Genomic DNA, 17,490 nt, shown 5'->3' on the forward strand with positions numbered 1-17,490 from the left:
TGCGCACCTGCATATGATTGTGTGAACGCTCGATCATGCACTCTTGCGTTAGTAACCCCGCAAGATTCGGTCAAAACCGTTTCCGAGATGCCTACCAAGAAAATCAGGTCATTCGACACATGGATGCCCCTCCCATCGCTATAAATATGTTTACTAAACCAGTGCCTTCAGCAAAGCTTAATCACTGCATGAAGATCCTTCAGATAGATCCAGGAGGGCAGTGTTGATTCAAGGCAGAAGATGAAGTCTAATCGAAGTACAAATGGGTGGAGAATTTGTTGTAACATTTGTATTAGATTAGATTAAATGTAATCATGTATTTTTGTATTGCTGCATATCTTTAATTCCTGATTTAGTGTTAGATTTAATTGTTCTTCTAGAAGGTCTGTTTCTAGAAGAAGGCTGCCAGCTTTATGTGTTAGTTATTCGGTTAGGCTGTTAGTTAGTTTTATTCCTTGTGCTCAACCACCCCTATATCCTATAAATAGGGGTCGTGGATAGGTTTGTTAGACAGAGAGTCTTAGTGTGCCAGAAATCGTGAAGGACTGTTTCAGTTTTACTGTCTTAAGTTGGGATTGAGTGCGAGAGGTTGGGAGTGGCTGGTTCTAGCTTGTATTTCCTATAATCCCTATAGCTTTCAGTGTATATGGGCGGGAGGGATTAAGCTCTCATTGTAATCATCCTTGGTGACTTCAAGATAGTGGATTTCAGTGGCTCCTAAGCAGTCTGGATGTAGGTCTTGGATTTCAAGACCGAACCAGGATAAATCTTGCTGTTGTCTCGTGTGGTTGTGTTGTTCTCTTTTCTGTTCTTTGTTATCAATATATTCTTGTGGTAGGAAGCTGGTTGGGTTGAGAGAATAGAGTGGAAAGCTGTGAGATACTCTAACAATTTATTTTGTTATAATATATTAATGTAGATTGCCATCTTCAATGTTAAAGTTGATTATCTAACTAATATTTTTGTCACTCTCAAGTTCTATTAAACTTAAAAAAAAAAAAAAAAATTTAAGTGACTAAAATTAAACCAAATGGAAAAACATATTAGGAAAAAAGAAATTACATATTAGTTAAATTTAATTAATTTAACTTAATTAAATTTGAGGTTGATTAGCACCATCAAGCAACATTCTCTTTTTTTTTTTGTTGGTAATATGAGAAACTCGAGGGGTCCCTAATACATATAATAGAACAACTTTTGCACCGAATTATCCTACCCTCTCTAAAACCCATGAACTGCTTGGACGGATAAATTCGCTACAAGCTAAAACTCAGGGCCTGGACCTTCGAGTAAACATAAGCGATTGCATAATCCCACAAGAAGGTAAAATTGAACTCACGGCCTCATAGAATTCCACAACCATCAACTAATTCATTGAATGGGGAACTTATGAGTATGCGAGAATATCGACTTTATGGAAAGAATTATATTCAGTGGTCACAAATTGTGGAGACACATCTTAAAGGGAGAGGAAAGCTTAGCCACCTTGAAGGAACTGGACCTAGCAAAGAGGATTCCAAGTTTCAAGCCTGGGATGAAGAATATTCCATGATAATGTCATGGTTATGGAGCTCAATGCAACCTAAAATCAGCAAAAACTATATGTCTCATCCCACTGCCTAAGAGATTTGGGAAACTGTTTGTCAGTCATACTCCAAAGCTCAAGACGAAGCAATCATATTTGAACGACGGAGATTTCTATGACAAAACAAGGTACTCTTTCAATCACCAAGTACTACAATGTCACAAAGGGTCACCAAGTACTACAATGTCACAAAGGGACTTTGGCTTGAAATAGACCACTATCAAAACATGTACAGATGAAATGCCCAACAGATGCTAATACTCTTCAAAGTTATATGAAGAGAGATCAGATATTTGAGTTTCTGGTAGGTTTGAAGTGGACTTTGATCAGGTTCAAGTTCAAGTACTAGGAAAGAAGTGGCTACCATCATTAACTTAAGCTTTTTCTATTATAAGAACTGAAGAGAGTCGAGGGACAGTTATGCTTGAGTTGTGACCCAACCAACAGAAGGGTCAGCCATGGTATCAAAAGGGGACAAGGACAGCAGCAACCTTGGACAACCAAAAGCCAGATTCAGCAAAAACATCAAGCCAAGATCGATTATGGTGTACTTATTACAAGAAGCCATGGCTCACAAGAGAAAACTGTTACAAAAGCCACGGAAGGGCCCAAGTTCTCAATCAGGCTAGTATAACAAAGTTCACCAACAACTTGGGGGATATTAATCTAAAGTTTCAGCTCTTAGTAACACCTCTTTAATCATAAGTATAACAAAATTTCAGTAACATGTCCTAAAACACCATATATTTCGAGGTCCAAGCATCCCCAAGACCTATAACCAAACCAACAACAAACTGGATGGCTTAACTTTCAAGTCAACTTCTATGAAGTATGAACTTGTGTGCATTGATTAATTGTTGCCTTTTACTATCAATAAATTATATCTGACCCTACTATCAAATTTGCTATTAAACTTACAGGCATTTTGGGGACAATTTGTTTGTGTAGTTGGCAACTTTCTGAGCATTTATTACATGAGGGTCACATTAGATGCAACTATTGATAGCTCTTCTTCACTTTTTTCTTTTCTTTTCTTTTCTTTTTTCTCATTTAAACCTAAATAGAGTTCCAGCAGCTCGGCATCTATACAGAAATATATATATATATGTCATGACCCAAGATTCCATAGAAGGGCATTATAGTAATAGATTTAACAAGTTGTTAGGAGATATTTTATAATGCTGTTACAACACGTGGATGCTGTTATTTTTATTAGAGGAAGCCTATAAAAGGCTGTTGGTAGGGGAAGAGAAAAGACATGTTGAATGATAATTGAAATTCCTCTCTCTCTCTCTCTCTCTCCCTCCCTAATTCTATTCAATCTCCCTCTTCAATTCTTCTCTATTTCTTCCCCAAAATTCCTTCCAATTACTTCTAAGACCCTAGCTAAACCCTAGGGTCATGACAAATTGGTATCAGAGCATCGTTCCTCGGCGGTTTTTCTTGTTGATTAATGTCGACGGGAATTGACGGTTGTTGTCCAACGCAAGGAGGATTGGTTATCGGACTGTGAAGACGACTACGAAAACCAAAAGCAACAGGGGAATTAATCAAACAATTGAGTTGATCAATGACAATAGGTGTGAACGTTAGGTGAAGTGAACTAAATTCAACGAATTCGGTTCCAATTAGTCCGACGGAGGAGTGGCTCTCGGCTTGAAAAATTCATAAGTATTGTTCGATCAAGGAAGGCGACCTTGGTTGTGGAAGAAAAACAAAAGGTTTGACTATTGAATTTCGAAGCAGCAGGTTGATTCACTACTATTTTTCGAGTCGCTCCGGTCATTGAATCTCAGCAAACGCACACAGAGCTTGGGCAATCTTGAATCCGCTGTAATCTTGTGTGGAGAGCGATCAGTGCAAGAGGCTGACGGCTCATGGCTAAGACCCCAATCTTGTCCGGAATTGAAGGCGAGCAAGCCAAGAGGATTCACGATTGGAGCTTGTGGACGATGATTGGGTGGTGACCGGTGCAAGGAGGAATTGGACTTGGATTGATCGAGCAACAATTCTAGGTGAGGCAAGCATGAATCAATCAATTGTTACTGGTGCTGCCGCCTTGATTGGTCGACCATTTCAACAAAAACAGTGAGGAGCAAATCTGGGAGTTTTGTTATCAATGCGTAAGATTCAGATTGTGAAGGCGTGCTAATGAGGCTAGTCCAGCTTCTTGGGCGATTGATGACCAACGGCAATTTCAATCTAGTAGCAAAGCAAATCCGACCAATTCTCAAGGAGTTACGCGATTGAGGCAGCGAGGCTTGAGGCGATTCAGGTGGTCTGGTGAATTCAACGGAATTGGTAGTCCTAACCATTGACCAAGCAACTTTCAGGAACAAATTAGGCTGAGCACTTGAATTTTGGAAGCAACGGCCGAATCAAGGCAATTGCATGTGGGATCCGAGGTATTAGTGGTTTAGTGGGTGCCACAATTTGGACTGGGGAGTGTTGCGATGCAGTGGGTTGGACTCGGGAGTGGGTGTAGCGATTGAACTGGCAGTGAATTCTGGTGATTTTGGAATTAGAAGCGATTGCAAATTGTGTTGGGAGCCCTGGACGGTGATTTGGGCAGTAGCTATTCTTTGGCTATGATTTTGATTTGAGTGTAAGGCAGGGATATCAGTTTCCATAGTTAAGGTCCAAGTTGAGGAGGATTGAAGGCGACTTGGCCTGACTAGTCCGACAGTGTTTTCAGCAATTCCGGTGAATTGATTGAGCAGTGAATTCTGAAGTCCAATGAGTCAATGGAACTGGAAGTTCCGACAACTACTCACCGATCACTTTCCGAAGGTTACGAAGGTTGAGCTTGGGCTGAAAGTTGAGGCCGAACGTGGAAGGAAAAGCAGATTCGAGCCCAGCCGATTCCAGTGGTGAAGCAGACAGTCAGTGTTCGAATTTCTGCAGGCGTAATAGGAGGTGATTTCAATCGAATTCTAGGCTACTAGTAAGGTAAATGTTAGAGTATCTCACAACTTTCTAGTCTATTCTCTCAACTCAACCAGCTCCCTATTTTAACCCAAGAATACACTGATAACAAAAAACATAAAAAAAACAACACAACTACAGAAAACAGCAAGATTTATCCTGGTTCGGTCTTGAAATCCAAGACCTACATCCAGACTGCTTAGGCGCCACTGAAATCCACTATCTTGAACACCCAAGGATGATTACAACGAGAACTTAATCCCTCTTGCCCATATACACTGAAAGCTATAGGGAAAATAGGAAACACAAGCTAAGAACCAGCCACTCCCAACCTCTCGCACTCAATCCCAAATCAAGACAGTAAACCGAAAACAATCCTTTACGATTTCTGGCACACTAAGACTCTCCCCCTTACAAACCTATCCACGACCCCTATTTATAGGATATAGAGGTGGCGGAGCACAAGATATAAAACTAACTAACCGCCTAACAGAATAACTAATTCATAAGGCCAACTGTCTTCTTCTAGAAACAGACCTTCTAGAAGAACAATTGATTTTAACACTAAAACAAGAAATAGAATATGCAGCAATACAAAGTACATGATTTACATTTTGACTAATCTAATACAAATGTTACAACAGTAAACAAAGGGTAATTTCAACTTTGAATTCTAGTTAACTTTGTTTGAATGGGAGAGGCAAAGAAGAACAGTATGTTTATAGCTCCTTGGTCTTCAAAGTATGCTGATTGTGAAAAATCAGCTAAGGGAAGTAGGGCACACATGAAACAAATGGGGTCTCAATTGCAGCCGAATGATGTTGCATTTTCAGTGTTTAATTTTCATGCAAGAGAGCAGCCTCAATTGCAGCCGAAGGATGCTGCATTTTCAATGGAATGTCCTGCTTGTGAAGCCTTGGAAAGTAGCACACGAAGGAGTCCAATGGAGTCTCAATTACAGCAGAAGAATGCTTCATTTTCAGCTAAAATGAAGCCTCAATGGCAGCCAAAGGAGGCTGCATTTTCAGTTGGCAGCAACAGGGACAAAGGAACAAGCAATGGGATTCATGAAGAGTACAAGGAATTCGGTCGAATGTTACACGAGAAGTTGCAAAAGTTTGCAATGATACTATCTAAGGAGTATCATTACAGTTTTCTTGCCGAATACTTTGATGACTATTATGAAAGTTTTAAAAAGGAGGAGTTTCTTAAAATGGAGAAGCCGAAGGAAAAGACAAGAAGGTGGGAAACTAATTCATCATTGACTTCTGAATATGTGCTTGGGTATTTGAAATTAGGCAGCAATATCAAGAAGGATGTTGGCAGCATCAGAGATGATATTGGTGATGGATTACATCCTTCAACGGGAATCTATAATGAACAGATTGATAGGGCAGCCAATGCAGAGGGATCATCTGATATTGCTGAAAAAGAAGTCCAAATAGAGGGGAATTGCAGCCTACAAAAGGGAAAAGAAGTTGTCGAATTACTTGCAGAGAATCCGGAGATCATAATTGAAACTGCAATCATCATTAAGGATGTTCTAGGTGATAATCGATGAGGTCCAAACCAAGAAATGATTGGGGAAGTCAATCAGAAAACAATACTGATGGGAGCCAGCAAGAAATTGGGAGACTTGGACATGAATTCGGCCACAGCTGCTTTGCAACCAGCTCTGCAACAATGGAAGGAGCTAATACCTTGTCAGAACTGGCTGTTAAAAAATGAAGGATTATTGAAGGAAGAGGAAGCGACGGATTTAGTTAATAAGCAAGCTATAAATCGTGTGGGAAAAGATGGAAAGGATGAAGTGCATATGGTAGCCGCTGAGAAATCATTGGCAAGGATTAAGGTGGATATTGCTGAAACAAAGCAAGGCCATGGGATGAATGGAAATAGAGTAGAGGTTGCTATGGAGGTAGGTATGTCATCCTTCCTCGTATTGGATGGGGGGATTGAGTGTAATTGGACAACCATTGCAGGACTTGGGTGCATCAGACTTGAACTTGATAAAGTTTCTTCTGCTGGAGTCTTGCGCCAGCTTAGTCTTGGAATTAATCTTGAGAACCTACAAATGAAGAAGAAGAAGCCTAAAAGAAGAAAGAAGGAAAGAGGCATGACTGGGATTGAGAAAGCTAGAATTGGTTAATAGCAATGACCAATTGTTGAAGTTCTTGGGGACAAGAACTCTCTCAAGGGGAGGGGAATTGTCATGACCCAAGATTCCATAGAAGGGCATTATAGTAATAGACTTAGCAAGTTGTTAGGAGATATTTTGTAATACAGTTACAGCACATGGATGCTGTTATTTTTGTTAAAGGAAGCCTATAAAAGGCTGTTGGTAGGGGAAGGGAAAAGACATGTTGAATGATAATTAAAATTCCAATATCTCTCTCTCTCTCTCTCTCTCTCTCTCTCTCTCTCTCTCTCTCTCTCGTTCCTTCTCTCCCTAATTCTATTCAATCTCCCTCTTCAATTCTTCTCTATTTCTTCCCCAAAATTCCTTCCAATTACTTCTAAGACCCTAGCTAAACCCTAGGGTCATGACAATATATATATATATATTTGTAATTCTGTCCACAGTCAATGCCAGAATAATATTTTTATCAAGCAAGAATATATTGAAGCATAAAATAAGCAAATGTTGTAAGAACAAATAATAGCAAATGAGAAGTTCAATATGAAGGGGGGGGGGGAAAAAAGAAAAAATGAGAAGGAAAGAGAATTCAAAATATTAATTTGAAGGTTTCAGGACTTACACTTTAAGTCTCATGCCCAAATCTTGTAAGAATGTACAATATGACTTGCGTAGATATGTCTCTTTCTTCAAATCAATACCATCTAGTCTGGATGGGGAATTTTCGTCTATTTCCTTCCTAGAGAAATACCATCGGCCACCATCCTGAGATGATTTGCTGTCTTCATACCCTCCCTGCTGAGAAGAATCACCAGGCACCATACCGGCCATGTATATCTCTTTGGGAGAAAAAATATCTTTGAACTAGAAGTTCAAGTTTTTCTTTATCTCTCCCTTCTTACAGAGGAGGCCTTGCCTGCTAAATGATCAAATCAGCAGCCTCCTGTGTTCAGATTAAAAGCTAACTCAGAATATTAGGTCTCAAGCAAATAAAACAACTTGCACAAGTTCCTAATGCAAGCATAAAGAGCTTAGCTATCTAAGAAAAAGTATGCACAAGTCAACATTACTAATTAAAGACAACACTTTCTTCTTTCATACAATAACCTAACATAAAAACTTCTAAGTAAGAGCACAACCACCTAATAGAGTAGAAAGTTGTATGAACTTATAGTTTAGACAAAATTATCACCCTGTTTCTCTTTCTCATTAAAATGACAACTTACTGAAGGACTGCGAGATATACACAGTACAAAACCTAGATTAAACAGATTTGGAAGCAGTAAACTGGAAGGAGATAACAAACTCGTAAATCATGTCAATGAACTGCTTTTTTTTACTTACATAATAAACCTGCCATTCGAGAAACTGAAATTCAGGGGAGATGCTACAGATTATGATCAGTTAAGCTTCGGACCAAATCGATCAGATTATGATAAGATCAACTGAGTAAGGATCAAATCAATTTGAGTTCAAAATTTAAGTTTCATATCTTGATTATTTTTATCTTTCATAGCTTTCTATTCATTTAGTTTGATACAAAATACATTATCTTGAATGAGATCATAATCACAATACTCTTTTGAGAAACCATACCATGAAGGTCCTCACCCAAAAGTGCTAACTGAAGCTAACTTGTCGATTCCTAAGACCAAGTAATATACTCAATGCCTCCCAAAAACCAACCAATCACAAGATTAAAAACCAAGGGCCTAAGTGGCTTCCGGCCTACCAACAATCTATTACACAAACCCTAATCCTCGGATTAAAAATTGAAATATTAGTAATCTTAGTGTCATGCACCGGGATAAGAGTAGCTTTGCAATTAAATGTAATAGAGGGACTAAATAAGAAAGGATATAGGCAGAGTTAGTTAGCTGCCGAGGGAGTAGTACAGAATTTGTTGCTGCTATGCAAGCTTGTACATTCCCTATAACTGTAATCGGTTACAACACATGATGAGGGAATCCTAGCTATATATGGATACTCTCTCTCCCTCTCGAGCATCATTAAGAAATATTATCACTATTATATTGAATTCTCCCTCAATTCTTCCTTTCTCTCTCAATTCTTTCTAATTTCCCTCTCCCATTCTCTAAAATCCTAAGTCAATCCCTCGGGACCTGACAATCTGGTATCAGAGCAACATTCTTGGGCATTGTGTGACAACCATGGTCGACGGGACAAGAATGAAGCAGATGGAATCTCAGCTACAACAAATGACGACAGCAATAGCGGAGGTACAAAATCGAATGGGGACACTCAAACTATCGATTGGAGCGGGAGTTGATTCCAGAATTGACCAGGCAATGGAACGTTGGAGGCTAGAGAGTTGCAAGCAAAGCACTATCTTTCGGGAGCAAATGATGGAACAAATGCAAATGATCGCGCGAATGTTCACCCAGCAGCAACCATTAAGGCTCTCTCCTGAGTTTCCTCCGAGAGACCAAACGGAGCCCATTTTTCTAGCAGTAGGGGTAGAACCCTGACCGGTGGGAACGTCGGAGTTCGAGTTTGATACGGACACAATGGGGGAGAATGTAAGGGAAAGGAGGCCGAGAGCGTCGACTAATTGACACCATCCGAGCTACCCCATGCTGAAGCTCGAGATTCCATTGTTTGAAGGAGAGAACCCAAGGTGGTGGTCGAGAAGATGCGAACAAGTATTCTCCTTATATCAAATTCCAAAATAGCAGAAGATCACCATGGCTTTTGACTACCTGAATGATATGGGAGATGCTTGGTATCAAGGGTGGCTCACGGTCAAGGAGGGAAGCCCCTAGGGTGTGTTTGTAGAAGATTTGTGTGCAAGGTTCGGAGATAAATGCATGAGGGACATAATCGAAGAATTTAACAAACTCAAACAAGAGGAGACGGTCCAGATCTATCAGCAAAAATTCAAGGAGCTTAGGTCGCTGATGATGGAACATAATCCTCAGCTGTCCGAGGAGTATTACGTTTCGAGCTTCATTAGTGGCCTAGGGGATGAGATCAGACCGATGGTGAAGATGATGCAGCCTCACACGGTGAAACAGGTTGCGGAGAGCGCGAGGTTACAAGAGATGATTGTTGATGCGATGGCCAAGAAACAAAGGAATTAGGCGAAAGGAGTGTTCACAGGAGGCTAGCAAGCTAGGAATAGGTTGCCACCCAGAGAAGGTGGGTTCCAAGGAAGAGGTGTCCTAGCTCTACCTTCCACCAACCCTGCTCCCCCCTGGAGGTAAACTGATGGAGCAAAGGCGAGTAGCTGGTCTATGCTACAAATGTGAAGACAAGTATTTCGTGGGCCACAAGTGTAAGAGACAACTACTGCTATTGGAAGGGGAAGATGAGGACAATGAGGAAGGAGAGGAACTCTCTAAAAATGAGAGGGAGGACCAAGGGGAGATTTCATTACATGCTTTGAAAGGAGTTAACCATAGTAAGGTTATCAAGGTAGAAGGAAGGGTAAACAACAATCCAATCATGGTTCTCATTGATAGTGGGAGTACCCACAGCTTCTTGGATGAAGTTGCAGCAAGAAAATTAGGGTGTGAAGTCAATCCTTTCATTCCCTTAATCAGTAACGGTTGCCAACGACAACAAGGTGTTGAGTCAGTCTGCCTGTAGGGATTTTTGTTGGGAGATGAATAGAGAAAATTTCTCAACTGACTTGAGGTTGCTAAAGTTGAGAGGCTGTGATGTTGTGTTAGGAGTAGATTGGATGAAGGGAGCTAGTCCAATCAGTTTTGATTTCAATAGAATGGAAGTGACCTTTGAAAAGGATGGCAACAAGAAGGTTTTAACGGGCAACCCAGAGGTAGGAGCATGCAAAATCATCTCGGGAAAGAGGTTACAAAGGATACTCAAGAACAAGTTATCACAGGTGGCTTGACTATTTTCTATCCATACCATGGAAGTTGCCCTCGGGGAGCAAGGAGCTGAGCATCAGCTGGCAAGGACACTCGACAGTAACCCTCATAGCCCATGGCAGGTACACGAATTTGACTCACTTAACATACTGTTACTAGAATTTAAGGACCTCTTTTCCGAGCCAAATTCCCTACCACCCAAGAGATCCTATGACCATGCTATCAACCTTAAGCCTAATGCATAACCTGTTAACCTAAGAGCCTATCGATACCCACCCAGACAGAAAACCAAGATAGAAAAACTCATCAAAAATATGTTGAACAAGTCCATTATTCAACCCAACCATAGCCCATTTGCATCACCCATATTGCTTGTTAAGAAAAATGATAGGTCATGGAGGTTTTGTGTTGACTATCATCAACTTAATGCCATGACCATCAAAAACAAGTTTCTCATCCCAATTGTGGAAGATCTCCTTGATGAACTAAAAAATGCCTCTGTCTTTACCAAGTTAGATCTCCGATCAAGCTACCATCAAATTAGGATGCGTCCTGAAGATATCCCTAAGACAGCTTTTACCACTCATCAAGGGCATTACGAGTTTCTTGTAATGCCCTTTGACCTAACAAACGCTCCCGCAACTTTTCAAGCATTAATGAACAAAATTTTTGAACCATACTTGCGTAGATTTATCCTAGTACTCTTTGATGACATCTTAATTTACAGCCCTACCTTTGCACAGCACCTAAGCCACCTAAAAATTACCTTTGAGGTCCTTAGAATCAATAAGTTGTATGTTAAGGAGTCAAAGTGTATTTTTGCTAAGCAACAAGTGGAATATCTTGGGCATATCATCTCCAGTTCAGGGGTAAGCACTGACCCAAGTAAGGTAATGGCAATGGTGTCCTGGCCCAGGCCGCACAATGTGAAAGGGTTGAGAGGATTCTTAGGGTTAACCAGATACTATTGCCAGTTCGTTAAAGGGTATGGCATAATCAATCAGCCCCTCACTAACCTGTTGAAGAAATATGGGTTCAAGTGGGATGTTGAGGCCGAGGAAGCTTTCTGCAAACTTAAGCAGGCTATGAACGAAGTGCCAACTCTAGGTTTACCTGATTTTAACAAACAGTTCATCCTAGAAACCGATGCAAGCAACAATGGGATTGGAGCAATCTTGGTTCGAGAAGGCAAACCCATAGCCTTCCTCAGTCAAGCACTTGCACCAAGACACCTCGGGTTGAGCATTTATGAGCAAGAACTCTTGGTTGTGCTAATGGTGGTAGAAAAGTGGCGCCATTATCTCGAAGGGGGAAGCTTTGTAATCAAGACTGACCATGAGAGCCTCAAATTTTTGCTGCAACAGAAGCTACATACACAACTACAACGGAAAGGTATGACTAAATTAATGGGTTTGAACTATGTGATCCAATATAAGAAAGGTAAAGAAAATCTAGCAACAAATGCTCTATCCAGATGTCTTGAAGAGGGAAGTGTAGTTGCAATCTCAACTATTGTTCCAGATTGGTGCCAAGAGATCGCTGCTAGTTATTCCTCAAGTGAAAAGACCCGAGAACTCTTACAGCAGCTGGTAGTGGATCCCTCATCTAAACCAGGCTACACTTTAAGTAATGAGATGATTAGACACCGAGGGAAGATGGTAATTGGGAGGAGGAAGCACTGAAAAAGAGAATTATAGAGGCACTGCACGCCTTTCCCATCGGGGGACACTCGGGTATTGTAAACACCTATCATCGAGTCAAGCAACTCTTCCGATGGCCAAGACTCAAGAAGGATGTTATGGAGTTTGTGATCAGGTGTGATACTTGCAGGCGGTGCAAACCAGAGAATGTGGCAACACTTGGGCTACTCCAACCTCTAAATACTCCTGGGGGTCCAGCGGAAGATATATCAATGGACTTTATCGAGGGGCTACCCAAATCAAAAGGTAAAGATTGCATTATGGTAGTTGTGGACCGTTTTACCAAATATGGGCATTTTATGCGACTGATTCACCCATGCACTGCCCAAGAGGTGGCCAAAATATTCCTAGACCAAGTGGTGAAACTACACGGAACACCCAAGGGTATAGTTTCTGATAGAGATAAAATCTTTACTAGTCGATTGTGGAAGGAATTGATGGGATTACTGGGAGTGAAATTGAAAATGTCCAATGCATACCACCCTGAATAGGACGGGCAAACCGAAAGGGTTAATCGGTGTTTGGAAATGTATCTCAGGTGTACTTGTTTCCTTCAACCAAAGACATGGCACAAGTGGCTTCCGATGGCTCAATGGTAGTATAATTCCAGCCACCATTCAGCCATAAAAATGTCCCCTTTTAAAGCCCTTTACGGTTACAAACCTCCACTCCTACCAGCCCTGGCAGATAATTCAACTGTGGCCTCCCTCGATGCATACCTACAACAGAGGCAACAAGCCTTGCAGGGGATTAAGGAAGAGCTAGCTAATTCTCAAAATAAGATTAAGCAATTTGCAGACAAGAGAATGAGTGAAAGAGAATTTCAAGTTGGTGACATCGTGTATCTCAAGCTGAAACCTGGACACCTCAGGACACTACTTCCCCACCCCGGTTCTAAATTACATCCAAAGTTCTATGGGCCTTTTCCAGTTATTGCAAGAATAGGAACAGTGGCATACCGATTGAAATTACCGGAGGGTTCTAATATACACCTAGTTTTTCATGTTTCACTCCTCAAGAAAGCAGTGGGGGCACAACCAGCAAGTTCCATCCTACCAAATCTTCCCCACGTTGAAGACCCTCTCTGGGAACCTATAGCTATACTGGACAAAAGAGTGATTTACAAGCAAGGCGCTCCAATTACTCAAGTTCTCATTAAATGGTCTAATCAACACTTAGAAGATAACACACGGGAGTATCTTCCGGACATCTTGAACCAATTCCCGCGCATGGCCAGCCTCCTCCATATTTCTTGTGGACAAGAAAAGTTTTGAAGGGCGGGGTAATTGTCATGTACTGTGGGGATAAAGGTAGTTTTGCAGTTAAATGTAATAGAGGGACTAAATAAAAAAGGATATAGGCAGAGTTAGTTAGTTGCTAAGGGAGTAGTACAAAATTTGTTGCTGCTATGCAAGCTTGTACATTCCCTATAGCTATAATCGGTTACAACACGTTAGGAGGGAATCCTAGCTATATATGGATACTCTCTCTCACTCTCGAGCATCATTGAGAAATATTATCACTATTCTATTGAATTCTCCCTCAATTCTTCCTTTCTCTCTCAATTCTTTCTGATTTCCCTCTCCCATTCTCTAAAATCCTAAGTCAGTCCCTCGGGACCTGACACTTAGTTTACTCCACGGAACTTTATGCTAGTTTTTGGTTTGATTAACATCCAAACTTGAGCATGCTTAATTAAAACTACTTCTCAAAATGAGAACTTAAGTACCAATTTGTTCAAACGCGAGAGCCAAGTTCCTCGTTCGTGCAGAATCTTCCAACAAGAAGTTGAAGTAAATTGCAATCGCTCCTACTAAATCAGTGCCAAACAGCGACTAGCAAGTTGGTGCTTATATTCATTAGGATCGGTTGAAATCATATACAACAATGTAGAGTAAAATCACATGCAAAAACAGAACAATGCACAGCAACAAGAAAATAGGGTTTTCAAATTCAAACCAAAAAGGGAAGCTCCAACTGTGAAAATATGAATAGGGTTTTCAGGAATCACCATACAAGTGTACGTTTCTCAAAAGGACAACAAAAAGGTCATACCTTATGTCCAAACCACCGTCGTCTTCCCCTCCAACTCCGCCAACAACTGTACCCTTCCTTACTGACTTGCGGTGGCTTTCCTTTCTTTCTCTCACGAACTCACTGACTTGCGGGGGCATCGATAGCAATCGGACGGCGGCGAAAGGGTGGCTTGCGGTGATTGAGTGGCGCTGGAGACGGAGGACGTAGATAGAGGGGGCACTCGGAGAAGGAGGCAGAACGGCGCCACGGTGACTTCGATGGATGAAGGAGAAAACAGGGGCGATGGAGATTGGGTGGCGGTGGAGGCCGCCGGCAGAGAGAGAAAGCAGAGGGGAGACGCAGAGATCGGAAGACCCCGTCCCGATATGGATTTAGGGATTTAGGGCTTTAGAGAAAGAGAGGGCGGCCCAATTTTCCCCTCCCGCCCTCTTATTAATATTTAATATTAATATATATTAATATGAATATATTAATAAAATATTATTTTTATCGTTACTTATATATAACAATAAATTTATAATTACTGTAAAATATCGATCTAGTGATTCTAATCTTTAAGGCCATCTCCAACAACACACTCCCTATTCTACTCCCTATTATATTATAAATAATTTACTCTCTATTCTGATTTTGTTTAGAAAACTACGCGTACTCCAACCACACTTCCTATTATCTTCCCTATCATATTCCCTATCTCACTTATTTATTAATAAATTTCAATTCTATTTATTTTACCTCACTTATAATTTTTATTATTATAAGATTTTATTATTTATTTGATAATTTAATAATAAATATTATGGTATTAAATTTTTATAATATTTAATATATTTATAAATAAAAATTTTAATATTTTTTAAAATAATTATTTAACAAAATTATTTAAAATATTTTCATAATTCAAAATTTAATTGTCAAACTGTGTAAAAAATCACAAAAATAAATACTATCCTTATGATATAATAATAATTATTTTAAATATAACATTAAATAATCTAATTGAGTAATTTTGACATTCATTTTTAGGATCAATTTCAAAATATTACATTAAAACATATAAAAAAATTGTGTATTATGTGTATTTAATTCATTTTGTGTATTACATAATTTTTCTATATGTTTTAATGTAATGTTTTGAAATTAATCATAAAAATGAATGTCAAAATTACTCAATTAGATTATTTAATGTTGTATTTAAAATAATAATTATTATATCACAATGATAGTATTTATTTTTGTGATTTTTTACGCAGTTTGACAATTAAATTTTGAATTATGAAATATTTTAAATAATTTTGTTAAATAATTATTTTTAAAAATATTAGTAAATTTATTTATAAATATATTAAATATTATAAAAATCTAATACCGTCATATTTATTATTAAATTATCAAATAAATAATAAAATCTTATAATAATAAAAATTATAAGTGAGGTAAAATAAATAAAATTGAAATTTATTAATAAATAAGTGAGATAGGGAGTGTGATAGGGAGGAGAATAGGGAGTGTGGTTAGAATACGCACAGTTTTCTAAGCAAAATCAAAATAGGGAGTTAATTATTTATAGTATAATAAGAAGTAGAATAGGGAGTGTGGTTGGAGATGGTTATAAGGTACTTTTTACGCATGTCATTCGATATTTAAGTTAGTCTTTATAAAAAAATAAAAATATTGTAATCTTATCTCTATCTGATAAATCACATTTTATTTATAGAAATTGAAGTTGACAAGTGAAGAACCGTTCATGTCTTCTGAATCATCTATTCTAGATTTTTAGACAAAGATATTGGATGTGAGTTTGATATATTATTGGATGCAAAAAATGCCTTTAAAAGAGTCTTTCGTGGTACCTAGAGAGGTCTCTGAGAATATCTACTAAGAATACATAAAAGAGATATTTGGAAAAGTCTCATGAGAACAATTATGTCACGAAAACTTATTGAGTTTCTCTTTTGGATCACTCCCTCTTGATTTTAGTTTTAAGGTTAGATTAATTTTCTTAGATACAACAATACTAATATCATATAAATATAAGAATTATATAAATTTTTTTATTATACGTAGGTACTGATAGTGTAGTAGATTATATATATTAGCATGTTCTACAAAAAAAAAAAAGAAGAAGAAGATTATATTAGCATATAACTTGCTAATAGACTATAAATACTAATATATTAATTATTTACTACAGATGTTATTAACCAATTTTCATAATGAATATATTAATCAATAATATGTAGAATAAATAATATGTAATAAATAGTGTAGAATTGTAAATTAAAATGTTAACCCATGAATAAAAAAATACATCTTTACAACAATGCATGGAATGACCTGTATGTGGCACATTGTCTTCTGGTTAAGTGTCAAGATTTCATATTTTTATATTTTGTTTCAAGTGTGAAGACTGAAGAATACAATAACATGTGACATTAAATTTGGGTTAGACTATCAAGTTTTGCTCTCTCTTAATTACCCTTCATTCTCAAGGTTTTTGTGCATTTTCGAGCAGTACAGAACATTCAAGGGTTTATGTGGGATGAAGGGAGGGTGAACAATGAGCTGAAGACATGCATGGCCAAAAGGTTTTAAGGATGTGAAACAGATGCGCAGGACCCACAATTGCGATCTCTGGGTAGGAGCCTTCAGCCCGAGGGTCAATTGTGTCGCCAATGCCACGTTTCTCAGGGGCTGGGAAGCCTGACCAGACCTCTTATTCCAGAGGTGGGGGATTAGACCTTCAATAAGAGTGGATCATTCGTTAATGCTTTCAACATCTATGCAATGGATCATCTGACAGCAATCTGGATTGGTTGAATTCCATGACTGTGGGCTAGTCTCAGTGTCAGTGCCATCAAAGGAGGAAGAAGAAGAAGAAGAAGAAAGTAGTAGGAGGCGGAGGAGGAGGAGGAGTGTTACTAGGAAACTTAGCAAGTAATGAATCTTTGAATTGGAGGAGTGCATCCTCCTGATGTTGAAGCAAGAGAGAGATGGGGTAAAACTACTCAGAAAGCAGTCGTCATCCAAATTTCAACATTGTCTGATCATTTATTTGATCACAGTTGCACAATCAAAAATAGATTTTTTCACTCTTGTTTCTTTTTTTCCTTATGCATGATTTTCATAGTTTAAAAGACGAAAAAAAAACCTTAATCTTATTTAAGGATATTTTAATTTCATAAGATAAAAATATTAGTAAAAGAAATTAGACCATCCTCCAACTAAAAGGGAAGCCAGAGCCAACAGCTTGTA

The 17,490-nt window shown here is 38.8% G+C and overlaps 1 protein-coding gene across 4 annotated transcripts in view; it reads right to left on the reverse strand.

Moving 5' to 3' along the window:
- LOC127789324 (cyclin-T1-3-like) overlaps window positions 1–14,646 on the reverse strand; it is a 41,514-nt gene extending 26,868 nt beyond the window's left edge. The window contains exons 1-2 of one of the 4 annotated variants that reach the window (XM_052318219.1): window positions 14,254–14,646; window positions 7,270–7,590 (exon numbers count right to left, since the gene is read on the reverse strand). In XM_052318219.1, the coding sequence (XP_052174179.1) occupies window positions 7,270–7,478 (209 nt within the window). In that variant the 5' untranslated portion in view covers window positions 7,479–7,590; window positions 14,254–14,646. Of the gene's footprint in view, window positions 1–7,269; window positions 7,609–14,253 lie in introns of those variants that run through there. The other 3 variants (XM_052318220.1, XM_052318223.1, XM_052318222.1) reach the window with 3 other exon arrangements.
- Window positions 14,647–17,490: the final 2,844 nt, after the last annotated feature.

The sequence above is a fragment of the Diospyros lotus genome, chromosome 13 (assembly GCF_014633365.1).
Source record: "Diospyros lotus cultivar Yz01 chromosome 13, ASM1463336v1, whole genome shotgun sequence".
Taxonomy (NCBI): Eukaryota; Viridiplantae; Streptophyta; class Magnoliopsida; order Ericales; family Ebenaceae; genus Diospyros; species Diospyros lotus.